General features: G+C 38.7%; 1 protein-coding gene across 3 annotated transcripts in view; it reads right to left on the reverse strand.

Annotated features, from left to right (window-relative positions):
- Positions 1-17621, reverse strand: part of LOC142636400 (uncharacterized) — a 33714-nt gene that overhangs the window by 8571 nt on the left and 7522 nt on the right. For 2 of the 3 annotated variants that reach the window (XM_075810610.1, XM_075810612.1), the window contains exons 6-8: positions 15020-15195; positions 14606-14738; positions 5571-5731 (exon numbers count right to left, since the gene is read on the reverse strand). In XM_075810610.1, the coding sequence (XP_075666725.1) occupies positions 5571-5731; positions 14606-14738; positions 15020-15195 (470 nt within the window). The remainder of the gene's footprint in view (positions 1-5570; positions 5732-14605; positions 14739-15019; positions 15196-17621) is intronic. The other variant, XM_075810611.1, reaches the window with a different exon arrangement.

The raw sequence follows: 17621 nt of genomic DNA on the forward strand, positions 1-17621 counted from the left end.
CTTTGGTTTCCAAACACCCTTCCAAGTAAACAAAGAATCCTAGGGCTTGTTTGGTTTAGGGGTGTTTTGAGTGATATGATCCAAAACTCATAATTGAGTTATCAAAAAATGTGGGACCCACACAATTAGTTTCGTTTGGCTTGATTTCCTAATGTTGTTTTCACCACTCAAACTCAAATTTTGAATGAGTGATGAAAACTTAAAACACCAAATTGGTGTTTTCAGAAGTTGAAAACTGAGTTTTAGTGGCATAATGGTAAATATTGTGACTCTATGGGACCCACGGTCAAACACTCAAGACCTCGTGCTCAAGCATCTTTTTCTTCTTCACTTTTTCTCTCCACCGTACTGATATTTCTGCTCTCCCTCTCCTCTTTTCTCTTCTCTTTTCTTTCTTTCTTTTCTTCTTCAAGCTGAGTTCTTTCAGCTGCTTCTCTTTTTCTTATCTTTTTTTTTTCTTTTCTTCACAGCTGGGTTCTTTCATCTTCTTCTCTTTTTTTCTTTTTTTTTTTCTTTTTCTTTTTTCTTTTCTTTCTTTCTTTCTTCTGCACTCTGGTTTCTTTTCTTCTTTTTCTTCACGCGATGATGGCAGAGGGCTTCAATTTCAGTTGTGATTTGCGTTTTAATCGGGTTAAGGTGTGTTTTTTGGGCTTGGAGTTGTGGATTTTGTGGGGTAATTTTTTCTGTTGTTTCTTTTTATGTTTATTTTCAATATATATATGCAAAAGAATTTGTTGTGATGTTAAAGGTGTTGGTGGATGGGTTTGATTTTTGGTGATTTGTACGGTGGTGGATGCAAAACAATGGCGGTGGGTTGGATATTTGAGAATTGCAATTGGTGGGTTTGAGGATTGTTGGAGGTGGTAGAGACCGAAAATGGGAGGAGAAAAGTTTCAGGCTTCGTGAAAGAGGAGGAAAAAAAAATGAAAGAGATGGAGGAGAGAGACATGTTACTGTTCTAATCTGCACAGTACATGAGCTCCACCACTTTGTCAAAATTTTGAGTTAAACCCACCCAAATTTGAAACCAAACAAAAATAAGATAGAGTTAAGGAAAAAGTAGAGATAGAGATATGAGATATGAAAATTGAGTTTGAATGATGAGAAATGGGATTTGAGAATTGAGTTTTGAGTTAGGAGTAAACCAAACAGGCTCCTAAGTTCCCCAAATCGCATGGTAGAAAGACTTGGTAGAAAGACTGGGTGTCAAATTTACCATCTCCTTTAAGCCACCAACAAAGAGTATCACTCATTTCACCCCGAGGAATACAAGATTGGATAAACTTAAGGAGAGAATAAGATGCAACTAGCTCCCAGTCTTCAAATTCTCTATAAAACCTTAAATCCCAAACTCTAATACCCCCAATAGAAGCCATAACACCTCAGAATTACAAGCGTCCTTGTCAGCTGAACACAAGCAGAGCTTAGGATAGAGAAATTTTAGGGTATTATCACCAATCCACCTATCATGCCAAAAGCGGATATGAGTACCTTCACCCACTACAAAAGACAAATGCTTAGAAAAGCTCTCCCACCCTTCATGAATGCTTTGCCAAAGACCAGATCCATGAGCCCTCCTGCATGCTTTAATACACCACCCCCCTTGACCCTCACCATATTTTGTGGAGATAACTCTCCACCAAAGATGGGTAACTTCATGACTATACCTCCACAGCCATTTCTCTAATAAAGTTTGATTAAACAACACCTCACTTCTTATCCCCAAACCGCCCAATTCAATGGGTAAACACACTTTTTCCCAAGCTACCAAAGGGTATTTGAAACTTGCCTCAGAAGACCCTTAAAGAAAGAAAATTCCTCTGAATACTTTCCAATCTAGCATCCGTAGCTTTAGGAATAGTAAAAAGAGAAAAAAAAAAAATACATTGGGAGACTTGAGAGAGTACTCTTCAATAACGTGAGTCTACCACCTTTAGATAAATAGAAACACTTCCACCTTGATAGTTTTTTTTTTTTTTTTTGATAGGTAAGAAAAAAAAATTTATTGAAAAAGGAAAAGCATGAAAATTACGTAAGGTTCACGATAGTGAACAAAGAGGAAACATAAGTAAAAACAAAAAAAACTGACACTAAACTATTTTAAGAGATAAAAGAAAATCCATAAGTGTAGAGCAATTTGAGAAACCCCAACACCGAGACCAATTACAAAGGGTCCGATGGCATACATCTTACAATTGAGCCAAAGATTTTCCAATATTCTCAAAAGAACGCCAATTACGTTCAGTCCAAATAGTCCACATTAAACAACCCGGAACCAAATTCCAAATGTCAGAATTATGTTTCCCAAGCCAATGATACCAACAAAAAAAATAAATCTACAACTAAACCTGGCATGACCCAATTAATCCCAAATAACCGAAGCATATCCATCCATAAAGAATGAGCTACTAGACACAAAATCAGCAAGTGATCCACAAATTTCTCATTACAACAACAATTCGCCAAAGTGCGACCTCGAAGCATAAGATTATCCAGAGTTAGAATTTGACCATGAGCTGCTATACACATAAAGAATGCCACCCTTTTTGGAACCTTTACTTTCCAAATACCCTTCCAAGGGAAAGTAGAAAGAGTTCCATTTTGAATCTTATGATAGAAAGACTGAACGTCAAAATTCTCACTGCCATTGAGTCGCCAACAAAGTCTATCACTATCTCCACCCTAGGAATCCGAGTTTGAATGAAATGAAGGAGTAGGAAGCCGCTAATTCCCAATCATTAAATTCCCTATAAAATCTTGAACTCCAAACTCTATCATTATCTCCAACTGGAGGACTTAACACTTAAGAAATACAAGCTTCCTTATTTGCTGAACACACAAATAACTGTGGATAAAGAGTTTTAAGAGAATTGTCCTCAGTCATCATGCCAAAAAAGAATACGAGAACCATCCCCCACCACAAAGGACAAATGCTTAGAAAAGTTTTCCCAACCTTCACTAATACTTCGCCATAAACCACAACCATGAGCCCTTCTACAAACTCTAGTACTCCACCCCCCCGTCCCCTCCCCATAATTCATGGCTATGACCCTCCGCCACCAATGAGTAGTTTCATGACCATACCTCCAAAGTCATTTCCCTAATAAAGCGTGATTAAACGACACCGAATTCTGAATTCCCAAACCAAACTCACGCAGTAAGCAAACCTTTTCCCCAGCCACCAAGAGGTATTTGAAGCATTCAACTGAGGAACCCCACAAAAAATTTCTTTGAATACGTTCTAAACTCACAACCACAACTTTAGGGATATTAGTCTTCTATTTAAAGAGTTGTAGTACTTTCTGTTGAGTTGATTAATAATGAATGTTTTCAAAATTTAAGAGCTATGAATCTTTTTTTTATGGTTTGTGTTATGCAACCTTCTCCGAGGTGTGATGTCAAGGAACCCTACGTGTGATACCTAGGAAATCTAGGTGTGATTCCTAGAATTTATCTATTTTCTTTAATTTTACTACTCACGGTTACTATTTACATTACTATTCACAGCAACCCAAATCTTGATTTTCACATTTGTTTTCATTCCGAAACCCTACTAATCCTTGTCCCTTTAGAATCCCTATAATCCCTATTATTTTCTAGCTTATTCCTCACCAAAACCGAACCCAAATTCTTCAAGCTATACCAGATTTGCCCTAGTGTTCTAAATTAGAGTTTGTTGTTTCCCGTCCTACGTCACTTGGATTTCATAAGCTGAGGTTTATATTTGAAGCCCTAAACCATATATAGAAAGAAAAAGAAAAATATATCAAATCTGAAATTATGTTTTCTCTATGAAACAGCTTAAGCTCCTAGTTACAGCATATATGAATAATTTTTTGAAGTACTTGGTCAAGTCAATTGGTATTTTAACTTGGAAAGAAAAAGGAGTGAAAAATATAAATTACATAAATAGAATTTTTTTTTTTGATAAGTAATAAGATATATTGATGCCAAAAAGGAAGGAAGCACCCTAGTACACAGGTAGTGAACAAGGGAACAACAAATCAAATACAAAAATTGCAAGAATCTAGGAAATCAATAAAAGAAGGAAATGATTGGTTTTGCAAAGCAAACAACCAATCTAACAAAGTTCTAAAAAAAAGAAGCTTGAGGTCCGGAATAGATCTCTCAAAATCTTCAAAACAACAACTATTTCTCTCCCTCTAAAGACACCACATTAAGGCATGGGGAACAATGGACCATATATAACCATTTCGATGACGACCAAAGCTGCCTTGTCAACACCCTAACAGCCCCAAAACAGATTGTGGCATAACCCAAGAAACACCAAATAAGCCCAAAACCGTAGACCATAGAACCATAGCAATGGGACAGTGAAGGAAGAGATGGTCAACCGATTCACCATTACTCTTGCACATGTAACACCAATCCAGAATCCACACCTTCCTTTTTCGTAAATTATCAATCATCAAGCATTTCCCTAAGGCAACAGCCCATACAAAGAAAGCTACTCTAGAGGGAATCTTCTGCTTCCAAATACTTCTTCAAGGAAAACCAAAGATAGTAGGACTAGCTAAAATTCTATAATAATCTTTCACCAAGAACCCCTTATCTTTGCTAGAAATCCAACACATCTTATCCTCACCAAACCCCCTTATTGAAGAACCGTATATGGTTACCATGAGGCTTGACAAAGCCTCTAATTCCGGAACATGCACACCCCTAAAGAAGCTCACATCCCAAAAAATGCCATTGGAAAAATGCCATTGAGAAGCCATCCGGACCAAGAGATTTATCTCCATGAAAACTCTGAACAATATCAAAGATTTCTGCCTCTTCAAAAGGTCTCTTTAACATTTTCTTTTGCAAATGTTAAAAAGAAGTGGGTTCTCAGCCAAGTGGAGACAATGGATTTCCTTTTGCCTATCTACAGTCCGCTTCTCCATCTTGATTAATGGCTCTCCTTGTGGGTTTTTTGGTAGCTCTAGAGGTTTGAGACAAGGTGATCCGTTGTCTCCTTTGTTGTTTGTGTTGGTGATGGAAGCTCTGGGAAGGATGTTGGATAAAGCAGTTCTTGAAGGTCGCTTGTCAGGATTTAGTGTGGGTAACTTGGAGGGAAGATCCTTGGCTGTGTCTCATCTCCTGTTTGCGGATGACACTTATCTTTTGTGATGCTGACCTAGACCAAATTTTGATTCTCTGTATGATTCTTATTTGGTTTGAGGCAGTGTCGGGTCTAAAGATTAATTTGGGCAAGTCTAAATTGGTTCCAGTTAGAGTAGTCACACACAGTTATAATCAAAAACACATAAGACCAAGCTGCTTCTATGACTAGAGAAAAAGTTAAAAACCTAAAATAACACATAAAATTTACACCTTGAAAGTTAAAAACATAGTATCAAACCATGATTTTTCAAAAACGTTAAAATCCCCAAGTAGTTGAAGGTCCCTAGAGCCAATTCCTTAACTTTCTTTAAGGATTAGTTAAGTTGAATTATTCCAAATAATACATAATAGACAAGGGATGAATGCACAAACCGCAGAAAGGTTGATACTATCATCTCAAAGTTATAATGACAACTAGTAAAAGAAACAAAATATCTCTATACCTGACACGATTTGGTATAGTAACTTTAACTGTAAATAAGTGGTCACCACGGATCGACGGTTTATTCAGTTTTGGTGCACCTTTCTTTGCCAGGACAAGCACATCCCCAGGTTGGGTACCTGGTGGAATTTGTAGTTCAGTAATTCCCTCAACTGTCTTTACCTGTTTAGATGTTAGAAGTTCAGTTAATCAACTAAAAACAAAATACCAACAAGAATATTTTTATTTTTTTGATAAGTAAAAATACGAACAAGAAATATGTTTTTGATAAGTAATAAGTTTATTGATGTCAAAAAAAGGGGAACACCTTAATACACAGGGAGTGTACAAGGGGTCAAAATACGAACAAGAAATTGAGGCGAAAAAAAAAGAAAGACTCCAATGGCCCTAAAATCATCGGAGGTAGTAACAAAAGAATGACATAACAAATAGTAGAACAAAGGTATTGATGCATTTGGCTACATTCTAACTATCCACCATAAGATAGATGTGTAGTTCAGATTATGTAACATCACATCAGACAGATTCAAAAGGCCTTTGAAATACTAATGAATTTGTGTGTATTCTGCAATCACTTTATGCTAGTGCAACCAACATATGCTCAGGTTGGATATACATTAGAAATCAATGTCCTGTTCTAGCTATCACATATACAGCATGATTCAGGTTCTAGTATTCCTACTTATTTTAAAAAAATGGTTAATTACACTTTACCCACATGTGATTTGGCCCATTATAAAAGTGTCTACCATAATTTAAAAAGTGTCACTTTACCCAAAAAAGGTCACCTGTGTAAGACTTCCGTAACCCACCTCGTCCCTTTCCATTAGAAAAACACTTTTTGGTTATAAAACATAATAGAAAATGGATCTAAGCCACTCTCCACAAATTCCTTCTCTATCTTAGAAATCCAATATTGCGACCCAAACAACACGCATATAGAGCACATGTTCATCTTCAAACCCTTGCTCTAAATTAGCCCTTGGGAAAGTTTATGAATTTTGTCAGTTGTGCTGCTTAGGGATTTGGTTGAATTAATTAGGTTTTTGATGATTGGGAAAAGTTTGTTGCGAACCAAACATTAGGTTTGAACCAATTTTCCAACAACCAAAAAAAAAAAAGCTTTTTCAGATTCTTTAGTTCCTGATGGGGAGGCACTGAGGCAGATTGGCACTGTATTTCAGGTTAGAAGACAAACTAGTATATGGTTCAGTCTATCCACAACCTTCTTCGTTTCTCGTTTACTTGGACTCTAATCAAATTTATTTGTCTACTTAGATCCACTGAATTTTACAATGAATAAGTTTATATGGATTTTGATCTTCTGGAGACGTCAAAATTAGAGTAATTTTTTGGTAAGTTTATATCAAATCTAGGGTTTTTCTTTAGTGTTCTCGAGCCAAAATATAAGCAACTTCTATAATTTTTCAAATACCCCTTTCAGATCTTGCTTTCTTTGATTTTTCAAGTTCTTAACGGTGAAAGGAGCGAGGTGGGTTACGGAACTCTAACGGAGGTGACCTCAAGTGGGTAGAGTGACACTTTTAAAACCACAGATAGACACATTTAAAACAGGTCAAGCCACAAGTGGGTAAAGTACAATTAACCCTTTAATAAAAAATAACATTGTACATCTACCTATAAAAGGTGAAGTTCATCTGTCCTATCAATATCTACCAATATTGAACTCAGTTGAACAAGACTCATCTGACTGAAATAGTAGCTGGAGATTCCTTGCAGCACTGATAGGAAAATAGTAAGTTAAATCAGGCAAAAAGGTATCATCAAGGGCTAAGCTAATACACATATTAATAAGTATGCTGCGGAAATCTGGTTGGACATGAACCAAGTGTTGTGTAACAAAAACAAACTAAATCGGCTTCATCTAAGAGCACCTGAAAGGTTCAGCAGCATACATGCAAGATGCATTTTTATGCCATAACAAGTTGGTCAACAATAGAAAAACAGTAAGGGACCCTGGTTTTTTACAATTACCATCAAGGAAATTAGAAAACTTCAAGGTTTGGGCAGGATTGAATCAAATCATTAGATGAAGAAACTTAATTTCTGCTACTGTAGTACATTTCCAGTGTACTTGAGTTGGCTATTTTTTAATAAAAAACTCTTACGTTATTTATCCCAAAAAAAAAATCATTAGATGAAGAAAGCAGTAAAATACAATATTTGGTATACATTTGTCAAACAGTCTAATTGAATTGAAAGTGCTGAGCATATAAAGCACTGAGTCGCTGACTAAGGAAGCACTGGAAAAGGCAGCACAGTAGAAGGTGCAATAAAAGCAATATCTAACAAACTAATCAAGAATAACTTGGTCAGCAACAATCTCAAATCTGCAAAATTTATTGAATCCCTTGTGTTTCAGAATAAGCAGTCCTCTTCTTTTTTTTGTTTTGTTTTCCCATTTCCCATTTTTTGATAAACAGTCTTCCTCATTAAGTTATGTTTCAATAATAATAGTTTGATGAATGTGAACCATAATTCTTAGAGTCCGAGGCCCGGCTACCTCAAATTAGTCAGAAAGTTTGTGTCCGTTTAATGTTTCTTTTCTAGTTTGGATTGATATGGGTGGATTTCGCAGTTTTTTTATTGAATCGAAGTTGTTTCAGTTGGTGGTTGAGGAAGGGGGGAATTTCTTCTCCCTTAAGATTTTTGAAAGAAGGAAGTATTTCATGCACTCAGTTTTTATGGGTAGGAACGCAACACATTGGTTAATGCAGAGCTTGGAACAAACGGTGATTGGGGTTAACCCCAAACACTTCTTCACGCTCAGGGATGGTGACACCGCCTACACAGTGCAACGGGGTTCTAACCTGTTTGGACAATTTATTCTAGTAACAGAATTAAAAGTGGGCGGGATGAGAAGATCGATCATTATTCCTGCAGGCAAGGCACAACAAGGATGGAGGGCTTTCGGAATTGAATTACGGAGAATGTTGGAACCTTCTCATTATGCGTTGGGTTCAAATGCTTTACCGTACAAGGCTAAGTCGGGTTCAGTGTGTCACCCTTCTCGGTCATTTGCTGAAACGGTAAAAGCGGCTGTGCAAGCAAGGAAGCAGTTGCATCAGCCCCCCATTAGGGAGATAGGGAAGTTTCATGTAGTGGAGAACACAACGCAGCCTCCGAGAGTCGAAGTTGGGAGTAAGGTGGTGGCTGTTGAAGTTCCGGCGGATAATGGTTTACCGATTGCCGTGAGTGGTGTGGAGGGGAGTCTCCGTGGTAGTAATGGTGATGCTAGGTCCAAGGAGAAAATCCTGGAACATAATAATTTCAGATTGCATAATTTGAATTCGAATGAGGCTGTTTTTGGTAAGGAGCGTCAAAGTAGGAGGGCTGGCTGGTTAGGGAAAGGCTTGACTGTGGAAATAAATGAATTTGGTAAGAGGCGGGTGTCTTGGCAACGTTACAGGGGTGATAAGCAAGCTGTAAAATGGGTGGCACGTAAGGATCACTCTGCCCAGGCTGTGAATAAAGGAATGGTCAATGGGCCTTCTGAAGCCCAGGCAGCTAAGAGATATTCTGGCCCATTATTGAATAGCCCATTTGTTTTTGAGGCAGGGGCTTGCTCCAAGCAGCCCGAAAACATTTCCAGCCCAGGTTTTACGGGCCCATTTGTTGGGGATGGTAAGTTAGAGTCCAGCGCTTCAGGCCAGCGTTCATTCGCGATGGGTGCGAGTGCTAAGGTGCTCCTAGCGTGTCCGGCGATCGACTCTTTACCACAGAGTAGGCCGACGGTGGCTCCGATGGTCAATATGGGCTCGGATTCTTCCTCATCGGCACCGGAAAGTGCTGGCGGAAGTGGGTCGAGCATGCCGGTGAGCTCGAGCTGGCTTACCCAGTGCCCCGCCGAGCCGTTATTGACAGCGGAAGGGGTACATGTTGAAGGTGAAGTGGTTTCAGCACCACTAGCTACGTTTTGTCCCTCGGTGGAGCTGCCGGAGAAGGAGGTGTTGGTGGCAGGGGACCTGTTAGAAAAGATGGGTGAGAGGTCGTCATTTCCGGTGACAACGAAGGATGTGGATGATGAAGTATTTGGTCAGGAGGTAAGAGTGATGGAGCAGGAGGCTTCTGCTGGTAAGGTGGTAATTCATCCTTCTCCCACTATTAGGGATTGGGTCAGTGAGTTGGACAAATCATGGGGTAATTCCAAAGAGTGGATGCTCCAGTTGAGGGATGGTCGACAAGTAGTGATTCCGTTATCTCTATATCTTTCTCCAGAAAGTGTGTCGGAGTGTTCATTCACTGATGTAGAGACTGTAACAGGTGATGATTCTCTTATCAATGACGGTCAGATGGTTAGTTGGGCAGAGGACTGTGATGGGTTCGTTGATACTTGGTCTATTGTTAAGGAGGCAGAGGAGGAGATGGGGGATTTTAATGAGAGGCCGATGAATCGGGAGTGTAGTGGCAAGCCTCTAGTTGTGGTACCTCTGGCCACAGAAGTTCCTTTGGAATTGGAGTGTAGTTCTGAGCCGGGGGGTAGGTGTATGGAGTCGATTGATGGTGATAATTTATCGCTATGGGTAACAAATCGGATTAAGGCTTTTAGAAAATCAGTGGGCACTTCGTTGGAAGGTTTTGAGGAGCAAATTACGGGTTTATTGCTGGCTATAGAGGCCAGGAAAAAGGATAAAAAGCTTAAGGCAATCAATGATCAAATGAAACATGGCAGGTCAGGGCAGAAAGGTCAGCGGGAGTTAAAGAATTTATTGACATCTATGAATGTCGAGGTTGGTTCATCGAAACAGAGGAATGTAAGTAAGGAGAGGGCTGTGGTGGTTCACCAATGAATTTGAAGATTATTTCTTGGAATGTTAGAGGGCTGAATGATCGGGATAAAAGGCTTCGGGTTCGTAATTTGGTCAGGAGATGGAAGCCGGATGTTATTTGCCTTCAAGAAACTAAAATGGAGTTGATAACTAGAGCTGTGATTCATAGTTTGTGGAGGGGTCAACATGTCGATTGGTCCTATCTAGGCTCTCGTGGAGCTTCTGGGGGGGTGTTACTGATGTGGGATACACGGGTTGTGAATAAAAAGGAGGAAGCTGTGGGGCGTTTTTCAGTTTCTTGTAGATTTACAAGTGTGTCAGATCAATTTGTTTGGGCTTTTTCTGGCATTTATGATCCTAATTCTGTGAGAGAAAGAAGGTTCTTGTGGGAAGAATTATGTGGTTTGAACAGTTGGTGGAATGTCCCATGGTGTGTGGGTGGTGACTTTAATGTGGTAAGGTTTCCTTCTGAGCGTTCTGGTGTAACCTCTTTTACTGCGGCTATGCGGGAGTTTTCCCATTTTATTTCTGAGCAAGGCCTCATGGATATCCCGCTTCAAGGGGGATCTTTCACTTGGTCTAATGCTCGTGTGGTTGCTTCGAAGGCTAGGCTGGACAAGTTTTTGTTTTCTGCAGATTGGGAGGATAAGTTTCCTTCTGTATCTCAACAACGCTTGCCTAGGTTGTTATCTGATCATTTCCCGATTGTGCTTGAGGGTGGTTCTTTTCAGAGAGGTAGGAGGCCGTTTCGATTTGAGAATATGTGGCTTAATGAGGAGGGTTTCGTGGAGAGGGTGCGCGCTTGGTGGGAATCTTATAATGTCCAAGGAGCGCCGAGTTTTGTGTTGGCCACTAAATTGAAGCTTTTGAAAAATGACTTGAAGAAATGGAATGTGGAGGATTTTGGAAATGTTGAGGATCGGGTGAGAAAATTGTGGCAAGAGCTTAATGACTTAGAGATGATTGAGGATAGCCGAGATTTAGTTGTGGAGGAAAGGCTGGAGTTGGAGAGAGTTCGAGGGGAATTAGAAAAAGTTACTTTGATGGAGGAAATCTGTTGGAGGCAGAAGTCTAGAGTCCTTTGTATTAGAGAAGGAGACAGGAATACCAAATTCTTTCATCGTATAGCTAACTCTCACAGAAGAGTTAATTCCATTAATAGGCTTATGGTGGATGGAGAATTGTCCTCAGATCAGGAGGCTATAGCAGGTGGTATTTCTCATTTCTATAGGCAGCTATATCTTGGCCCTGGCTCATAGACCTTTATTAGATGATGTGGAGTTCTCTTGTATCTCGGAGGAGGATGCAATTTGGCTAGATAGGCCGTTTGATGAGGAAGAGGTGTATGGGGTGATTAGTGACTTTAAGGGTGATAAGGCTCCTGGCCCGAATGGTTTTTCTATGGCGTTCTTTCAGTCTTGTTGGTGTATTTTGAAAGCTGAAATTATGGCAGTGTTTCAAAATTTTTATACTCAGGCTGTGTTTGAGAAGAGCCTTAACGCTTCTTTCCTTGTTCTTATTCCTAAAAAGGTGGATGCTGTGGAGATTAAGGATTTTCGGCCTATTAGCTTAGTTGGTGGGATCTATAAGATTATTTCTAAAGTGTTGGCCAATCGGCTCAAAAGGGTGGCACATGGGCTTATCTCAAATTCTCAGAATGCATTTGTGAAAGGTAGACAGATTTTGGACTCCTTTTTGATTGCTTCAGAATGTATTGATAGTAGATTGAAGTCAGGTGTTCCAGGAGTGTTGTGTAAGTTGGATGTGGAGAAGGCATATGACCATGTGAGTTGGGGTTTCTTAATGTATATGCTTCAGCGATGTGGGTTTTCAGAGAAATGGAGAAAATGGATAATGTGTTGCATATCTACTGTTAAATTCTCCATTCTGATCAATGGTAGCCCTTCTGATTTTTTTGGTAGTACTAGGGGGATTCGGCAAGGGGACCCTTTGTCTCCGTTGCTTTTTGATATTGTTATGGAGGGTTTGAGTCGTATGTTGGAAGTGGCTGCTATGACTGGTCAGTTTTCAGGCTTCTCTGTAGGTAATACAACTGGTAACTCGGTGATGGTGTCTCATCTTTTGTTTGCTGATGACACTCTTATTTTTTGTGATACTGATCCCTCGCATATAGCATGTTTGAGAGCAATCATGGCTAGATTTGAGGAGGTCTCAGGTTTAAGGATTAATTTGGGGAAATCTGAGTTGGTCCCTATAGGGGTGGTTTACAATATGGATGTTTTGGTGGGGATGTTGGGTTGTAGGCAATCCTCTCTTCCATTGAGATACTTGGGGCTACCATTAGGAGCTAAGTTTAAGGAGTTGTCAATTTGGAACCCTATTCTGGAGAAGATGGAAAGGAGATTAGCAGGGTGGAAGAGGTTGTATCTATCTAAGGGGGGTAAGGTAACTCTTATTAAAAGTACCCTCTCCTCCTTACCTACATATTTCCTTTCCCTTCTGCCTTTACCTGGGAAGGTGGCAAATCGTATGGAGAAGCTACAACGAGACTTTTTGTGGAGTGGTATTAATGGGGAATCTAAATTACACTTGGTCAGTTGGGCTCAGGTGTGTAAACCGATGCAGGTTGGAGGGTTGGGTATTAGAAGTTTGAGGAGTTTTAATGTTGCCTTGTTAGGGAAATGGTTATGGAGGTATGGGTTGGAGACCGATGCTCTTTGGAGGAGGGTTATAGAAGTGAAATATGGGAATGATTGGGGTGGTTGGTGCACAAAAAAGGTGACCAGTGCTTATGGCGTTAGTTTGTGGAGACATATTAGGAGTGGTTGGATGAGTTTTTCTAAACTAATTCGGTATGATGTAGGGGATGGTACTCGAGTGAAGTTCTGGAAGCATGTATGGTGCGGAGATCGTACTCTCCAAGAGGCTTTTCCGGAACTCTATTGTATTTGTCGAACAAAGGATTCTTCAGTAGCGGAGATTATGTGTTGGTCTGGTGGGAGGATGCATTGGGATGCTAAATTTCGTCGTCCTCCACAAGATTGGGAACAAGAATCTTTTGATTGTTTCATGGATATGGTTTACTCTTCGCCGGTAAGGGGATTGGGTCCGGATCGGTTGTGTTGGAAGCCAGCAAGGAGTAGAGGTTTTGAGGTTCGTGGATTCTATCTTTCTTTCTACCCTCATAGCAGCTTATCATTCCCTTGGAAGTTGATTTGGAAATCGAAGGTTCCTCCAAGGGTAGCTTTCTTTTCGTGGGCTGCTTCTTTAGGTAAGATTTTAACAACAGATAATCTTCGTAAACGCCGCGTGATTGTTCTTAATTGGTGCTACATGTGTAAGAATTGTGGGGAGTCGGTGGATCATCTTCTTCTTCATTGCCCCATTGCTTGTGAGTTGTGGTCGTTGGTGTTTTGCTTGTTTGGAATTCATTGGGTTATGCCTCAGAAGGTTATTGAGTTGTTTGAGTCGTGGCAAGGTAAGTTTGGAAGACATAGAAATATAGAGTTGTGGAGAATTGTGCCTCATTGCGTGTTATGGTGTATTTGGCGCGAAAGGAATGCGAGATGCTTTGAGGGCTGTGAACGCTCTATTTTAGAGATTAAGTCTTCTTTCTTACACACTCTACTAGATTGGAGTGTGGTTTTTTGTCATTTTTCTTGTTCTTCCATTCTTGTTTTACTTGATCGTTGTAATCTTGGTTTTTGATTTATGCCCCCATAGTACATTCCCAATGTACTCGGGTTGGCTAGTATTCATTTTTTAATAAAATTTTCTCGTTACTTATCAAAAAAAAATAATAATAATAAGGTAGGTTATGGGTACCATGTGACTGGACATGCTTATTCACAAATTCAGAGCAGAGTGAAGGGTTTACTTAAAAGGCTTTGTGCCACTGATCTCTTTTGTGTGAATGAGCTTATTAGTAGTTTTAACAACAACTCATTGACATTTTAGAATAAACAGGTGTTATAGATATCAAGGCTGAAAAGCTTCTTTTAGTTCATATTTCATAGTCAGACTCCATGTTTAACTAGGCAGGATCCCTAGATAATTCGGTCATGAGGACAGAGGATCAGCCCAGCAGACAGAACGCTAGATCCCATCCCAGTTCAAAAAATTTTATTTTTATTTTTATTTTTATTGACTTCAACCTTTATTGTAATTTCATTTCATGTTCTCAAGAAAAGCTCACTGCTCAGACTACCTCCCTTGTGTGGATATGACTTCAAAATAAGTGCTTCATCAAAATAAAAGCAATACTTTTGGGCTCATAGTACTTTACCTTAACAAGTGCCCCCAATATGGCATCTAGATAACTGATAGGTACTGTTGAGGAGAGATTTATGCCATCTCTTTGAATTCCTGGTATCTCTTCAACATCAAGGTATACATAAAGATCCCCAGGAGGACCCCTGCTGAAACAATAAAATCCTTTACTGAGTATATATTTCTTTTGGAGGAAAAGAGAGTAGATAAGGGAAAGATGCAACTGAATAGCAAAGCAGGCCACTCAATGGTTGAGGGGAACACATAGCTCATATGTCATGTCATATATAAATTTGTTAGACATATCAATGGCATATATCTACTCTCTCACATGAAATAAGACAATGAATTGTAGATTCTTTTCAATGATTTACCAAAGAATCTTCCCAATGAGAATTACAAATGCTAAAATCAAAATTCAACCACATACCCTTTTGGTCCGGCATCACCCTCTCCAGCGACTCTAAGGATACTGCCCACATTAACTCCGGGAGGAACTTTAACTTTGATATTTTTCTTAACACGTATACGTCCTTCACCCGAGCATTTCCGACAGTATTCAGAAATAACTTCACCCTCCCCACCACAATTTGGACATACAGAAACCTAGTGTTAATAGAAACATAAGTAAGTTCAGTGTAGAAGGAAGGTAAGTAGCAAGTTATGAAAGAGTAATAACAAACCATAAAGAAAGTACGCAAAACAAGAAACTGATGAAAGATGAAGTTGACAAAACACACAATGTATTTTTTTTTTTTTCTGGTTTTTTGAGTTTTGAATGATACAAGATCTTATAAACTTCAGCAATACAAATCAGTTCTTGTTTCTAGAAGCTAACAAAGAAATTTTTTTTTTTTTTTTTCCAATGAATTATAATAATAATAATAATAATAATAATAATAATAATAATAGTAACAGAAAGATAAGTAAGTTCAGTGTAGAAGGAAAGGAAAGCAGTGAATTGTGAAAGTGTCAATAAACATCTCCTCTATGTATGTATCAATAAACCATAAAGCAAGTTTGTAGAACATGCAACAGATGAAATATGAAGTCAACTAGCCATCCCATGTGTTTATTTTATGGTCCTTAGAATGATACAAGATCCCATAAACTTCAGCATTGCAATTAGGTTCTTGCAGAAAAGAATACATGTATCTAACCCTAACTAATCTCACTAGTAAGCATGGACACAGATACAGGCAAGGATACAGGTATGACACATAAAAGTAGGACACAAGTACGGTGGGGATACGTATATTAATTAATTAATTTTATATATATATATAGTTCAAAGCTTATAAAATTTGTTTTTTATAACAAAAATATTAATTTTTTTAAAATAATTGCTAAAAATTCTTTTAGAAGCATATTTAATGCCTAGCCACTAATAATTTATACATGTGTCTACTGTCTACCAAGGTTCGGGATGCTTTGAATTCCAGTTTTCCTTGGAAGGGCATCTGGAAAGTTAAGGTTCCAAAAAGAGTGGCTTTCTTTTTGTGGACAGCAATTCATTGTCGAATCTTGACCTTGGATAATCTCATGCTTCGGGGTCTTTCTTTCACGAATCGGTCTTGTATGTGTTGTTATAATGAGGAATTTGTGGATTATCTCTTCCTCCATTATCTTGTAGCTCACTCGCTGTGGGTGCATATGCTTCAAGTCTTTGGGATCCAATGGGTCATACCAAGCTCTAAGGAAAGTTTGATGTTTTGTTGTAGCCACTAGCTGGGAAAATTTAATTCAGACATTTGGAATATGGCTCCTGGCTATTTGATGTGGATTGTCTGGACAAAAAGATATCGGCAATCTTTTGAGGCTACTGAGATTGCGTTTGGCATTGGCTTAAAAAGCCAGCTTCTTTTACTATTCAGCTTATTTCTGCTACTATTCAGCTTATTTCTGTTACTATTCATGAGTCCCATTACACTTTTTGGTACTATTCATGAGTCCTATTGTACTATTTCACTTACCTTTTAGCTTTATTTACAATACTTTCAACAAAAGTTTTCAGTTTCAGCTAAATAAGTTATTCCCAAACGTATTCTGAGAAATCACTAGTTCAATTACAAGCTTTATGCCAGCGAACTCTTTTTGATTGGTCTAGGTGCTAGGGTTCTTTGAATTGTTCTTCTATCATAAAGTTGCTTTCTTCTCTTAGAATTGTCCCTTGAGCTCTATTTTCTTTGATTTTGTTTCTTGTTTTTTCTTGTGCTCACCATCATGAACACCTTGTATTTTCCTTCTCTTTTATTTTTCATCTTGATTGATATTACTCTTTATCACCTATAAAAATAAATAAATAAATAAAGTGTCTACTGTCTACCAAAATAACGAAAAAAGAAATGTAACAAGTTGCAAGTTTAACTACATAGATTGATGGGTGGTGTGACTTTAACTCATTTTTTTTTTATAGGTAATCAAAGAACTAATATTAACTCATAAAAGACAAATATTTGAAAAGCACCTATTTAGTATTTACATCTTTTCTTCACATGGGAGGCGGAAAAAACAAGGAAAAAGGGAAGTAGGGGGAAAATTGTAAAAGATAAATAGATCTAAGAATCTGGGCTGCTGGAGCGACATGAGAAGAAGAAGAAGTGGGAGGAGATTGGAGTGAAGGAATAATGTGTTTCAGCTGTCTTTTTCTTTTTTCTTTTTTGGGCACATGTAGTGTCCCCGACGTGCCTATCATTTTTCAAAAAATAAATGATGATGATGTGGTGCAGAAACAGGCCAACCCATTAAAGAAATAACATGTAAAAGCATGAGAAGTTGTACGGAAAATACAAATAACCCAAGAGCCTGACAATTACATCAAAACCTAGTAAAATAAAGCCATTAGGATCCCATCTTTAGAGTCATCCAAAGATTTGGGGAGGAGGGATTTAGTCCCTAGACGTCTATGCGGGAAACACCAGGAGGTGGCAGTAAAGCAAAAAGGCTCTTGGTGAGTCATATAAAGATTCTTCTTGCCCTCAAAAGACCTACTGTTTCTATCCAACCAAATTCTCCTCATTTAACATGGAGGA

Source organism: Castanea sativa, chromosome 5 (genome assembly GCF_040712315.1).
Source record: "Castanea sativa cultivar Marrone di Chiusa Pesio chromosome 5, ASM4071231v1".
Lineage (NCBI taxonomy): Eukaryota > Viridiplantae > Streptophyta > Magnoliopsida > Fagales > Fagaceae > Castanea > Castanea sativa.